At 34.7% G+C, this 15,057-nt stretch overlaps 1 protein-coding gene across 6 annotated transcripts in view; it reads left to right on the forward strand.

Annotated features, from left to right (window-relative positions):
- The window catches only part of USP33 (ubiquitin specific peptidase 33), a 35,645-nt gene extending 21,877 nt beyond the window's left edge, over window positions 1-13,768 (forward strand). For all 6 annotated transcript variants that reach the window (XM_085231561.1, XM_085231562.1, XM_085231563.1 and 3 more), the window contains 10 exons: window positions 72-105; window positions 922-967; window positions 1,705-1,885; window positions 3,014-3,140; window positions 4,364-4,533; window positions 5,719-5,800; window positions 8,375-8,483; window positions 9,566-9,668; window positions 10,444-10,512; window positions 12,849-13,768. In XM_085231561.1, the coding sequence (XP_085087687.1) occupies window positions 72-105; window positions 922-967; window positions 1,705-1,885; window positions 3,014-3,140; window positions 4,364-4,533; window positions 5,719-5,800; window positions 8,375-8,483; window positions 9,566-9,668; window positions 10,444-10,512; window positions 12,849-13,006 (1,079 nt within the window). In that variant the 3' untranslated portion in view covers window positions 13,007-13,768. The remainder of the gene's footprint in view (window positions 1-71; window positions 106-921; window positions 968-1,704; window positions 1,886-3,013; window positions 3,141-4,363; window positions 4,534-5,718; window positions 5,801-8,374; window positions 8,484-9,565; window positions 9,669-10,443; window positions 10,513-12,848) is intronic.
- The last annotated feature ends 1,289 nt before the right edge of the window (window positions 13,769-15,057 follow it).

Consider the following 15,057-nt stretch of genomic DNA (forward strand, 5'->3'; position numbering starts at 1 on the left):
GTTTGCACTTGAGGGACAGACGTTTGGATCTAGAGAGTAATGGCTGTTTTTCTCCTATCTGATGTTTGCAGGTGATAACATGTACAGCTGTGGAAGGTGTAAAAAGTAAGCTAGCTTTTATCTCTGTTTAACTTGTTTTAATGGTGCTTTATTGCTTCTGTTAATCAAAAGAAATTTATTTTCTTTGGTTATGTCACAGCACTTCTGATCTTTTTATATTATTTTGTTCTGCCAGAAGTTTAGTATTACAGGGGTGCTGTAGCTGGGAAGCAACAATTCACTATACTATGTTGCAAACCAGTGTGGTAAATTAATTTTTGTTTCTTATGATTCTAGACCGATCTAATGACCAGTCTGATTATTATTATTTTTTTTTTTTGCTTGATAAAATAAAAAGCTTTTAGCTCTGTGTTACTGCCAAGCTCGCATTGAGATGCAGTAGGTCTCTTCAGTGTGTGTGTGTGTGTGTGTGTGATAATGAGTATCTATATTGATAGAAGTATACACATGAACGTTAAGTGGTCCAAAGGCTGCTCAGAGCCCTGTGTGGAAAAGGAGCACTATTCCTTGCTTTGTAACTGGTGGTCTGCTGTAGATAACCTCTTAAAAATAAACTTAGTATGTTTCTTTTTTTTTCCTTTTGCTGAAGCTTGAAGTTCGTTCCCTTACGTTAAGACAAACTCTTAGGTGGAATTTGGTTATTTGTAGTTACTGTTTTGAATTTTTCATCAGTATAGATTGTCCTTTTTTTCTGAAGCATTGTTGTTTATATTGTTTTGGCTATTTCATGTCTAGCCTACACTCCAGAAATATTTTGTCTTACTAATGTTCAGCTTAGATTTTCATTGTCTTCTGCTGATCTAATACACATGCACAAAAAAACCTCAGAACTAATTGTGGATTAATCTTTTCTTTACCTAGGTTAAGAAATGGAGTGAAATTCTGCAAAGTGCAAAAATTTCCTGAGGTACTGTTACTACTTAGACTTTAAGATAATTTTTCTGCATGATTAGGAATGTAGTAAGACTAATGAGTTGCATATGGAAAATTGGGTTTATTATATGACATGATGAAAATGAATCTTCGTGTTGGCTTTTTTTTTTTAATAAGTGAGAAACATTACGTTGTTCATCTTGAAAGAATGTGAACCTGGTGCATAAAAAATAAATATGTAAAATGTTGGGTTGGGTTTTTTTCCTCTATTGTTGTTGTCAGCCTGCAGAACTTAATACTCTGGTCTGTTCCGGCTGTGCTATTTAAATTATGCTGTAGAAGTCTTTTTCAATAAGTCATACTTGTAACCTCATGCACTAAAAATAATCCGATCTTATACCTAAAAACATGACTTAATGGCTGCAGTAATCAAGAAGAATTAACGTCTCTCATGGTGAAATTGAAAATATGTCCATTAAGGAAAAGGTATGTCTTTCATTGCTGCATCAGTGTAAGTATCAGTTCAGGACTATCTCATTATACTAATAGTAAAATAAGTCTTCAATAAAATTACAGATTTCTTTGAAATTTCTTGAGCTTCAGTTGATTAAAATAACATATCTGTGGAATACAGAGCTTGAGAATTTTCTCAGACCACAGAGAAAAGGGATCCTTTTGGGACGATAAAAGAAAGATGGCATGTTAAATTATAGTTATTAAAAATCAAATAGTGATTTGATGAGTGAGTGATTCTGTTGATCCTTCTTACAGATATTGTGCATTCATCTCAAAAGATTTAGACATGAACTTATGTTTTCCACAAAAATTGGAACCCATGTGTCCTTTCCATTGGAAGGCCTTGATCTTCAGCCTTTCCTTGCGAAGGACAGTCCAGCTCAGATAGTGACTTATGATCTCCTATCTGTCATCTGCCATCATGGAACTGCCAGCAGTAAGTATAAGTTTGCATTTATTATTCACATCAGCACTTTTGTTTAAAAATAATGTTTATGTACTGAAAAGTTAAATAGTTGAGAGTGGTTAATTTTAATGTTGGAGTTAAATTCTGTAATAAAAAAAAGAAAAAAGAAAAAGTTTCTGAAATAGTACATACAAAGCTATATATCCTATTGTAAGTGAGCAGTACAAATAATGATAAATCCCAGCAGTTAGTTGGCTAGCTGTTCTACATAACTGTTGTTTGTCTAGAGGTTTTGATGCTTTGTATACCTTACTTTATTTGAAATGCATTTTCCGAAGCAGAACTAAGATAACCATTCTTTTGGATGATTTCTGTCAATTAACCCCACAGTAGGGAGTGGATTGTGATGAGAATGGCATTAACTTCTTAATGCTTTCTTTTGGGTTCATTTCTGCCTTAGCACTTTCAGCATCTTTAAGATACAGAAAATCGGAGAAAGAAAAGTTTAAAGCTGGAAGCCTTAAACTTCATAGGTTTTCATAAAAGTTACCTAATCCCTTTTGTCCCTCAGACTTGAGGTATTCATTTTCTAATGATGTTGCTTTGCCACTATTCATTCTGGGATGCTATTTGGAGCTTGGTGAAGGAAACTTCAGTTTATCAGTTTAGTTGATATTTAATTATTGGTGGGATATGTATTTTAAAATTATACTACTTTAAAATGTATTATGAATAGTATTCAAAACAATGCATGGTCTTGGTATCATATAGCAGTTTCACATCTGTGCTAATTTCTATTAAAAAGTGAAAGATATAAAGAGTTCATTGTGGAATTGTTTGACAGCTCCATTCCGATTTGAATGTTATGATTTAGGAATATGCTAGATGACACTGTTGCTTGAAAAGTTCAAGTAAGAGTCTTTGTTGCTTCAGTATGCCGAAAATGTTGTCTGACTTTCTGCTGACTGATAGAAATGCAGCAGGAAGGAAGAAAGACTGATCCTAAACTTGAGAAAATGTAATATTCAGGTCCTGACTTGCTAACAAGTTGGTATTTCTCTCATTCAAAAGACTGGCCTTTTTTGTAGTTAATCTGCTTTGCATGAAAATGAAGTAATGAAGCACACTAACTAGTAACTCTTGGTTCTGATGCTCTAGGTGGACATTATATAGCTTATTGTCGAAACAATTTAAATAATTTGTGGTATGAATTTGATGACCAAAGTGTCACAGAGGTTTCAGAGTCCACGGTGCAAAATGCAGAAGCCTATGTGCTCTTCTATAGGTAAGAAATTTAAAAATATGATGGTATAAATATTGGTCAGGTATGTAAAGAATTTTTTAAGCAATTAAGTCTTTTCATTCAGCTCTCAGAAATTAGCTGCTCTCCAAGAATTATTAGAGAAGAATTAGGCCAATCAGAAAAGCCTGTATTGGAGAGAAACCTAATTGTTCAGTTACATCCTTAACACTTGCTCAATGATTGCTAAAACATGTACACAAGTTGAAATGAAACCTAAATCTGCATAAATAAAAAAAATTAAGATGACTATAAAGAGCTCTAAGTAATTCATTACTAGTTCTAAGAACTGCATAGACATCAATTAGCAGAAAAGAGTTCTGCATTAGAAATATAGCACACACACTGACTGTTAGAGCTCTAAAGGGGATCATGGAAACTTTAGCAGCTGGGATATGGAACAATAGGGATATTACTGTGTTGTAATTTAATTTCAGGGAATTTATAGGTTAGTATTTTCCTGAAAGTCAAAATGAAAGGCAAGAAGTCATATTACTATCATCTTCATACTAGGGAATTTTTGTACTTAAGCTAATAAAAGCAACTTACCAGAAATTTAGAATTTGAAAATTGAGTTAGTAGCATCAAATTTCCCTGGAAAGTTGACTGCAAAAAAGCTTGTGTCAGAGTTGCAGAAGAAATAACGTGTCCTGATAATGTTTCTACTGGGATCATGCAGGCCTGCCACCATCTGAGCTATGCCTTTGAGTCTGACTCAGAAGGTCTTCTAAAAGGAATGTTGAAGTTGTGTTGCATTGCCAAGAGAGAACACTGAACTCAATTGTGGGCAAATGTATTAAAATAAAAGAATGAAAGAACACTGTTCTTAAAGTTTGATTTTAAAAAAGAATGAAGCCACAAAATGCTGCCACACATTCAAAATAGCAGAGTGCTGAAAGAATATCTAAAAAGCTTGTTGGCAGTATGTATACGTTTTTAAGTTACATCTGGAAAGTACTTGTGGCATGTAATTCTGTAATGTGACCCTCTAAGTTCTTTGCGATACGTTTTGGTGGTGGTTTTAACCACCAGGAGAAGTATGAGAGATTTTTCAAGTCAAGTAAACTAAATCACACTGGTAAAACCTTGATGTACATCTATAGCCCTGGTAATTTACTTGAAAGTCTGTTTTCTTTATCCACGAAGTAAACTGTTTGCCCTTCACACAAAAATATATCTTTATGTAATGATTATTATTTCTGCAATAGAAAGTGTAATGAAGAAGCTCAACGAGAGAGACGGAGAATATCAAGTCTACTGAATATGATGGAACCAAGTCTTCTGCAATTCTATATTTCAAGACAGTGGTTAAATAAATTCAAGACTTTTGCAGAGCCAGGACCAATTTCAAATAATGACTTCCTTTGTATGCACGGAGGTGAGACATCAACTTGTAGCTGTGTAGGGATATAGATTTGTTTTAAGTAAATTATCATAGAATGGCTTGGGTTGGAAGGGACCTCAAGAATCATCAAGCTTCATCCTGTATGAAATCCTCCTATTTTTTTCTCTACACACTTCATTTTTATTTAAGCATTTTGTATGTAAGCTTTCTTTTTCATCTTAGAGAGGAACAAATTACCTTATCTGCTTTTTTATTTTTGAATAGTTATATTCCCACTTTAAAAATCCTGTCATTTTGTCATCATCCACAGTGCTTAGATCTGCCGGTATTTTTCTTAGCTATGTGCTAGAAGCAATGGAAAAGTTTTAAATTGATCTGTTGGAGAATGTCCAGTAGATAGAAGTGTTGTAAATAAAGTAGTAGATGTTATATTTTGTATGGGAGCATAAAAATTTTACTTTGTGCTAAGTGCTAATAAAATATTACAACAAAACCTATCTTATTCTTATACCTATTCTCTAATATAAAATACATCTATATTAGAATAGCATTCAGAGATGCTTCACCTGCTGCTGAACCAAACTTTCAACATAGGGATATTGTGCCCCTCCAGCCATTCATAGTATGTGTATATGGAAGCCATTGTGGCTGTGCTTTTCCTTCTGTGTGGTTACAGCAGATTACTCTTCTTGCACTAATGCTACAGCTACTAGATTTTCCCCTAATCAAAGAATCCTGTCGCTGCTTACCATCCACTTCAGCTCAACATTTCTGATTCTGTAAGACCCTCCCTCCCTCAGCATTTCAGTGCTTTCAAGAATTCGTGTTGTTTGAAGTAATTAAAAAAAAATGCCTATGGCAAGTAAATTTTGAGAAGACACTTATGTAACTTGTTTACATGCATAGACAGTAATTCAGCACTCATACCATTGTAACTGTGTACCTTAAGAAGCATTTTGCAATCAGTGTTTTAAAAAGGATTCTAGCCCTTTAATTTCTTCTGCTTTTATAAACTTTTTAACCTCATAAAAACCTACAGTTAGAGTGGTCTTACTGAATGCAGTAATGTGTTTCAGTATGATGAAACTTTTTTCACACCATTTCTTTGATTTCTTTGAATTCATTGAAAGCAGGTATTGTTTTTGTAGGCTGTACTGAACTCTCTCCAAAAATGTCTTAATATGGTATTTGTAAAAATGTCTTTTTCTGCTTCTGCAGGTGTTCCTCCCCACAAAGCTAGCTTCATAGAGGACCTGGTTTTAATGCTTCCTCAAAATATATGGGATAATCTGTATAGCAGGTAAGTTTTGTAGTGCAACTGAAAAGATCAGTGGTACTGTTTGAGAGAAAATACATGCCAAACAGCAAGGTGAAAGTCTACATTTAGTGCAATTAGTATCTCAGGGAAACTTGTGGACTCATCAATGTAGCTTTAGTCAAAATGTATTCTTCAGAGATGCAGCCTTAGTTTAAGAGCAAATATGTTCCACGCAGCACAGTGAGCCTTCTAGAGTTAGTGAGTCAGAAAAATACGCGTACTCTAAGCACAAAGCTAAGTGAAGGGATGGCAAACTGCCAGTTTATATAACTTGCTTGTGCAAGGTAATTCTAGAAGCCAACATAGAGTAGAGTGGTACTGGGATAATGCTTGAGCATTAAACTAATAAACATGTATGGTATGTGCAAAATGATTCAAAGTAGGTCAGAAGAAGTATTTCAAGAGGTATTCTAAAAGAACCCTCTGTATCAGCTTCCTGTTCTCTTATTGGCTGGAAACAACTTTTATTTTATGCTGGCTTTGAATGTATAGCTTCAGCTGCCAGCACTGCTTCAAAATAACTTGGATATAAACATTCCGTATTAATACTCCATGCTTTTTCATCTAGGTCAGGTGTAAGTGCTTGCTTATAAATGAGGGGTTCTTAAGATACATATCCTTTTAATGTAACAGAAAGAGAAGAGCTTTGATAATAACCTTAACAGGCCTCTGTATTGCACCTGCACTAAGTAAACTTCGTTGTTAATTTCTGACCCTGTAAGTACTGTAGGTGTTTATTTGTGTTTTGGTAACCACAAGTGGAAAAACAGAAACAGTATTTTCTTCAACTTACTACCAGCTTATTTTTCTAGACTGCTAAATTTTTCCTCCAACTAACTGTGACAGTTTCAGAGTTTTCTTGGTAAACTCTGATGTCAAACTTAAACCATTTGATAGAAAGGTCTAAGACCCAAAGACAGCAGGGTACATTTGTCTTTTCTCTACCTACTAATGTTTAGCAAAAATAATTCATCCTTTTTGTCTGGTCTCCTGACTAGCACATATACTCTTCAACACAGAATAGCTCTGAAGAAACTATATTTTGTTTTCTGTCATGCTGTTATCTGGAAATTATAGAAGAGTGTGTGCCGTGGCCACAGTGGGTAAGAAGAATTTAGTGTGAAGAAAATGAACATGATGAAAGCTGACTTTTACTGAGGCTTTCATACAAGATGCTAATCAGTACAAGCCCAGACACATTTATTTTGCTGCTCATCTAGCAGTACACTTGTTCAGTTACAAAATCTTTGGAAATAGAATTGCTTCAACATGAAATAATATAATCTATACTAGACATATTTCAGTTAAGATTTGTGGACTTACCCACAAGACTTAAGACTTAAATCTGAAGTCAGCGTTGTCTCCAGAAATGCAATCTAAGTGGTAGGTGAGTGTTTTACTGAACAACTTACTAAAATATATATCTTTATTAAGTTAAGATTATTTAGTGGGCTGAAGAAAACAATTGCTTATATACAAGTGCTATTGGACTCAATTAATACTTTAGTTTTCAGTTAAGATACAGGGTTCCTGTATTTAAGAAAAATAGCATTCCAGATTATTGATTGTTGAACTGTAGATCAAAAGGTGTGGAGGTTGGAGGAAAGGCATGTTTAGAACTTCTAAATTAAGCTATGTTTAAACTCAAAAAATACACATTTCAAAAAATATTCAACGCAGAGTGCTGTTTTATGTAATGTAAGGTTTCTTTGAAATAGAATCTAAAGTTTTTAAGAGAAGCACAATGAGAAGAGAGCACGACTGACAAAAAAGAAATCAAGTAAGACGGCTAACATAGAATATTCTTATCTCAACAAGTTTTTCAGCGTAACCTTTGTGCTGAAGAAATGCATCTCTTAATGCTGCTAGACATTCATGGGTATTTTCTTCATCAGACTTGTAGTTTCCAGACCAGCCAATGCTGCCTGTGTTCCTAATGGTGCATATATACATACATTTATATATTCTCTGCTTCTGTGTAGCAGTGGCCCTGAAAACTTTCATGTACGCAGATGCGCATTAAAAAAAAAAAAAAAAGGAGGAGAGATGCATGGAGAATAACTTCTTAAGAACAAAACTAAAAAAATGTTAGACCAGTGTTGGAATAGTAGTGAACTGATGAAGAGCTTGTCTTGGAAAAGAGAAAAGGACTACATCCATAAGCAGTTTCTTAGAGGTTTTTTAATAAAATCACACATAGTTTGTGTGTATGTATAAAACAGAATACCTGCTCAGCAATGTTTTTTCCGTAGTACTACCTTTTGAAATGGATGATATGCCAAGATCTTGAGATGGTTTAACTGGCCTTAGGTTGTAAGTAATTGGAATACGATTATGTCTTAGGATTAAGTACAGAATAGTACTAGGAAGATGAATCATGACAACTGTAGCATCACTGGCGTGTATCAGACTTCAAATACACATTGTAAGAAGCTTGTCATGTCCACAGGTACATGATCCTTTTTACATAATGGTTTCCACAATGTTAGTGTTGTTTTCTTGTTTGGTGGTTTTTTGTAATTAACTTATTTTTACTGTCACTACCTACTGTCGCAGGTATGGAGGAGGACCAGCTGTTAACCATCTGTATGTTTGTCATACCTGCCAAATAGAGTCTGAAAGACTTGAAAAAAGAAGGAAAAATGAATTGGAGATGTTTATTCGGGTAAAAAAAAATAAACAATTCTTATTCTTTCCACTTTTCAACATCACCTGATATTCATGGCTTGACACAAGGAGTTATCAAAATTTCATAGGCAATTTCTGTAACAAATGGACTTCACTAAATGTGTGTATACCTGTACAGAATCCTTCCCTTTCTGTTAATAACATTGTTCTTATGCTGTCCCACACAATTGTTTATATAGAAATACACTTCTATTAAAAAAAAAAGCAATTTAAGAAACACAAAACATTTTCTCAATAGCATGTGTACTGAGTGCAGCCACGTAAGCTACTTTCCTTCATACACTGCCAGTGATCTGTCCTGTGCAAGAAAATGATCTATTTTTTTTTGTTTGTTTGTTTTAAAGAAACAAGAGATTTTAGGAAATTTGAGGCTCCAACAAATAATTTTTTGTTAAAGAAACATATTTTTTTTTCCACTGATGCAATTAAGTCTGAGACTTTGTCTATCGCTGTTTTCTGTGATGTTGCCTTGCAAGAGAAACTTAAACAACTCAAACTGATATATATATTTTTAAATTTATTTACTTTAATTGGAACAAAGATCTTAACATGTTTTAATCTAAAACAAGTAAAAAGTTGTGAAAAGTCCTAGTGCATGAGCTCACTGGGCCTGTTCAGAGTATTGGGAGAAAAAAAAAAAAATTCTTTGTCACATAAAAAACCTTATATAAAACTGATAGCAAATCTTTAAAAATATTTTTATTTTACAAAATTAATTTTTCAGCTTTCTTCTGCCATGTGAAAGTTTGACCTTTACAGTAATACAGTAATTATCCAGTAGTATTTAACTGGTAAGTGCTTGTGCTTAAGAACCAGCTTGTTCTTGTTGTTCCCAGGAGAAAGTTCTTGAGTAGAGAACAAATCATTTTTTTTTCAGATGAAGGCTACTACCACTGCATCAATCTCATCTCAGGAATTCACCAAAGACTTATTGTCCTGATGGCCTGTCATTCTTCAAAATGTTCTGTAGCAGTATAATACTATGTTGTTAGTAGTTAGAGTGGTTGAAAGATTTTAAAGAAAAAAAGCTAGAAAAACAAAGCTCCTTTTTCCTTCCAGCTTTATAGGGCATTCCAAGAAGAAGAATCTTCATCAACATTTTACTGCATCAGTATGCAGTGGTTCAGAGAATGGGAAGGATTTGTAAAAGGCAAAGACAGTGGTAAGCTATGCTTCATTTCAAAATACCAGTTCTTTTCTTATTTCTTTCTACACAGTGATAATATTTTTGCAGGTTGTTTCTACTTTGGTAGAGAGATGGAAGAATTAGCAGCAAGAGAAGGCAACAAAAGTTCTTAGAGCAAGCATCTAAGACGTTGATTTTTGTGGGTTGTAATTGTACCCAGGAATCAAATTACAAAGTACAGTCAGATGTTGGTTATTCACAGGAGCGGACAATGGGATAGCTGTGGAAAGAACATTGTATGTTTGTGCTGGTGTGGAGGGTGGTGGTTGTTGGCAGCAGCAGGGATACAGATATGAGGGAGGATGTATTTTGCAGTACAAACTGATAAATAATGCCGCAGCTTCTGCAGGAAAGGTGATCTCACAGCAAAAACCTATATAGATAACTGAGTAACAGCCATCACAGTACAATTGAGTATTCTTCAGGTGCCTCTAAAGATTAGAAATGGGAATGTTGATAAAATGTTCTACAATCTTACCTGAGTTTGCTTTAGAACAATTTTGCTAGGGGTAAAAATGAGGATTAATTTGTGTTTGATGTTGCTTGAAGACTTACTGTAATTGCGTATGTTTTGGAAAACTTCCTCTTAATTAAAATTCTGGTTATCTGTTAACAACTTAAAACGTACTGTGAGGCAGTACAAAAAGCAAGCAGTAGACAAACTAGCTTTTTCTCCTTCCATTTGAAAATGAAAATTCCAGTCTGCCTTTTGTCTTTGCACTGTTCCTAACCATCCTTTCCATCACAATAGATCCCCCTGGTCCTATTGATAATGCTAAAATTGCAATAACAAAATGTGGAAATGCTGTGCTAAAACAAGGTAGGTGTCTGATACTACTGCAATGTTGGGCTCCTTGTGATATATTTGCTCAAGTAAATTTGCTTCAGTAAACCTATTATGAATTCTTATCTTAAACTTACGGTGAAATGGTGATACCTAGTGAATCTGTATTCTGTTCGTTTTCAGAACTAAAAATTAAATTAGGACTGCAGTTGAGAAACTGGCAGTTATTCAAAGGCTCATTTTCTGAGCGAGAAATACGCTCTCAAAGAATTAATGTCTCTAACAGGCTAATCCAAGTCCGGATGAGAGTTTAAAAGGAGATGTACAGTATCTGTAAAATGGGCAAATTGTGCTTTTGGCTTTGTATTCTTTGTTTTTGTTGGGTTTCTCTTCTCAAAGTTAGAGTTGCTTGGCTTTTAGATTGTCATTTATCTGTGTGTAATTATTTGAATCTTGAAATTAATTTGAAATGAGGGCTACTTCTGATAGAAGGCAATCATACTTAAATATTGTTGCTCATTTTTTTTTTTTGCATGTTTCCGCTGTATATTACAGATGTTCTCTAGCATGCAAAGATACGTTTTCTTAATTATTCTCCAGTCAAATGTTTAAAACCAGCCATCTATTTGAAAAATTGTGGGTACAGAGGAAAAAAAAATCTAATGTGGTCATCTTTATGAAGATTTCAGACTTCCTGCGGAAGCATAATATCAATATATTATATATAATATTTAAATTGCTGAACTTATTGCAGTGTTAAAGTTGAGGAAAAAAGCCAGCTACCAAGTAAAAGTCAATTTAACTTAAGGCTTCAGCATACTGAAGGGACCTACAGGTGGCAGTCACTGGAGGTCAGTAGGTTCTACGTGAATCTTGCCAATTGTGAAATGTGAAGAGCACACTGAAAACAGAATGAATTCTTGCACCCATGAGTTTTTGTAGTTCATCTTAATGGTTTAAGCTCTTAACACAGAAATAAAATACAAGTCTTTAAACATCTGACTGATGTTTAGTAGCAACAAAAAATCAGATTAGAATTCATACTAAAATAGGCAGTTGTTAACTCTGAGCTTCAGCTATTTTGGTTCAGATTAGGTAGAACGAGGGTGTAGAGATTACAAGGAGTAGGCTGTGGAAAAAAATTTGAAGTTGTGAAGGAAAAGAGAGGAGCACTACTAAACAGTACTCTGTTTAGTGATCCTGTGGTCCTGACTCCAGTTCTAATGAGTTGATGTTTGCTGTGCCAATTACACTTGACTGCTGGAAGCCTTAAGAGAATGAACTACTCCTGTGCCTGCAGAGGGAGACCTGTTTTTGACTCTACCTGAAAAATGTAAAATTCAAACATAACTTTGTTAGTACTGGCATAGGATCTGCATCATGACTTCCATATGAAGCTTTGCATGGCTAAGTCTGTGTGGATAAACAAACTTAAGCTCTTTGTACTTTTTATTTTTGGAAATGTATTAGATGTTTGTCACAGCAGGAGGCCTGCTAGAGCAGGTGGCAAGGAGAGAAAGTATAGGAGATACGGAGAGAAGCTTTGCTGTTGCTTTTTTTTTTTTTTTTAAAGTAGAAAATAGGCTCATTGGAACTTTTTAATAGTAGTAACAAAAGGATATTGGGGGAAACTTGCCATAGTGCAAGTTTTTAATGAGTTGCTTAAAGAAAAGGTGTTTATTCAGGTAGAATAGAAGTTTGTTCTCTTGTTATCTAGATTAATGTGAAGAATACACTACAATTTTATCAGATGGGATTACTCTGGTAAAACATAGAGGGGTAATATGCTGATGTTCCCTTGCTCTTCTGAAACTTTTGGAGAGTCAGAAAAGACTGTTGGATGCTGACCTGGGATGGCAGAGAAAGCTCTGGCCAGAAGAAAAAGATGATAAACAGAGACTTAAATAAACAAAAAGAAGTCAGGCTGACTCATTACACTGCCACAGACTTTTATTCTTTATGATCACTATTATTTATTTGACACACAAACCTTGAATCCTTGCAGTTTACACAGTAATGGATGGGAATTTTTGTTAATATGGATCCTTGCATACCAGGAAGCCCCACAACTCTCAGATCTATCAGTTGTTAGCTTGATGGATACATGTCAGATAAAATGCTTCATGTGTTTTGTATTTGGGGTGTTTTAAGTACTAGATAGTTTTGCGAGCAGGTAAGTTGTAAGAATGAAGAAATATAATGTTAATACAGAAAGGTCCTTGGGTTTGGTAGCTGGCATAGGAAAAAGTGCAAATTAGATTATTGTTAAATTTGAAATATATTTTTCTTTCTTTTTGTATCTGTTACAAGCTTCAAAGAGTCATGGAAAGAACTGTTTTAAATAATAATTAAAACTTTTTAAATGTTTGCAGGTGCAGATTCTGGACAGATATCTGAAGAAACATGGAATTTTCTGCAGTCAATCTATGGTGGAGGCCCAGAGATTATACACAGACCACCTGCTCCTACAGTAGAACCTGATATCTTGCAAACAGAAGAGAAGATTGAATTAGAAACTCATTGTCTGTAGCTGCTGAGGAAAAGACGAATTTGTAAGGAATCCAGCTTCCTTACAAAATGCCCAAAATACATTCCTAAAAGTTTTATTCTCTTGTCTATTGGAGGCACATCTCACTGGGCATTCATTAACTACCGAAGTGTAAGTTGAAATATATATTGCAATTTGTTTAAATGAGGACTGTTTCTGTTTTGGAAATTGTGTAGTTTGTTCTTGGAGTGTTTGGTCAGTGGAAAACACTGTCATTTCTGGACTTTTCAGTGTAAGTCAAAATCCTGTTATATCCTTAGACTTGAAAAATGGGAGCAAAGTTTTAGAGATGTTATGTAACCCTCCTGATTGGGCTTCTGATGCCTACGAACTTCTGCCTTCTTAATTGTGAAGTCTTGACAATGCTCGGTATAAGGAGAGTATATTCTAAATGGATTGTAATCAATGATAAAGAAAAAGGATTTTAATTTCTTAAATGCTCAGGAAAAAAATTCTCACTTATTTTGCACTGTAAGTATAAAAAATGAGTAACATCCAAATACTTAACATATTTGAATGGATCAAACATTAACGTAGATTGAATATTGTTTTAGTCAGCGAATGTCATAAGTTATTACCTGCTCAATTTTGCATCTTTAGGCTTCTGTAAGTCTACAAACCTGCTAGCATTAATAATATTTGTGAGAAAAAAGATGTAGTCTTCTCTAGGGTAATGTTTGAGAGCATGAAATGTGAAATATAAAATGATTATGGACATGAGTGATATAAATTTCGGAAGTCAAATTGTCTGGTCTCTTGAATTATATTCACAGATAGTTGCTTTTGAAGAATTTTATTGTATTGTTCATTGGCATGATGACCTATAATGTGAAAAGCTGGATAAAATGTATATATTGCAAAACTAAATGAGTCAGATCGGAATGCAGAATGGCACTTACTCTTTTCTGGGCCTGATAGTTACCAAGTAAGCAGTGTTATTCAAGGCTACTTGTTTGGTTTTTGGGTTTGCGTTTTTTGGGGGGGAAAAAAGGGGGTGGAGGGGGGAAAAAAACGGGGTGGAGGGGGAAAAACAACCTTAACATGGGGAGCAGTTGGAAGCCTTCTCAAATGCTTTTCATTTATTACATCAGTATGAAAACCTTGGAGTAATACTGTGATATTGTACCCACACCCATATATTTCCTGGCTACTTTATATTGAGGCAATGACGTGGACAGTTGTATAGTTTGAGTGCAAAATACTGATGTAACATTCTTCTGGCTAGTTTTATATCTAGTATAAAATGAAACTTGTGTTGTACTTCATAAAATATTTAAAGCCATTGTGGTTAAAAAGCCACCTGTAAGAGTCCTATAACCTAAACTACTTGACCATGTTGATGATGTGTTGTATAGGAGGTTCTGTCTGAAATCCCATCTGTAAATCCCAGTGTTTTCCTCAGCCTACCTAAGAAGTAGAGCTAAAACCAGAACACAGTAGGATGAATGAGAGGGGTAGATGAACAGCAGTACAAAGCCAATTATTATATCTCTAGCACATAAGGGAAACATTTCTCAATTTTAAACTTTATTAAACTTTATCATGGATATTCGCTTGCCAGCCCATGGTATGTCTGGATAAATGGAACAGACTGCCCCAGTAAAATTTGCAAAGGAAGAAAGGCTTGATGCTGGGGACGTCAGCTTGTCCAAGGCATGAAGCAGTTCTGTGTCAAATATTCTGGGTATTACAGCAGATCCGATAAAGAGTCAAAATCCAATTGTAGCAAAAAAAAAACCAAACCACCAAGAACCTCAAAAATAGTAATAATTAATAGTAACAAAAGCATCAGATGCAAGGCACAGGAGGTGATTATTCTGCCCTACTTGGTGTTGTGCTTGATTGTGAGATTTCTTATGTACTGCTCTCAGTTTTCTTAGATGAGTAGGAAAATCTGCCTCAGTAATGGTGACTCAGGTTTAGATAGAAATATTTCAAGATTTCTAATAGTCTACCAGTTCTGCAGAATTTTTCTGCACAGCAGTCCTGAACTGTGGTGTGCATAAACCACTAATGAGATGCTTCAAACTAGC

This window comes from Meleagris gallopavo, chromosome 10 (assembly GCF_905368555.1).
Source record: "Meleagris gallopavo chromosome 10, MGAL_WU_HG_1.1, whole genome shotgun sequence".
Classification (NCBI taxonomy): domain Eukaryota; kingdom Metazoa; phylum Chordata; class Aves; order Galliformes; family Phasianidae; genus Meleagris; species Meleagris gallopavo.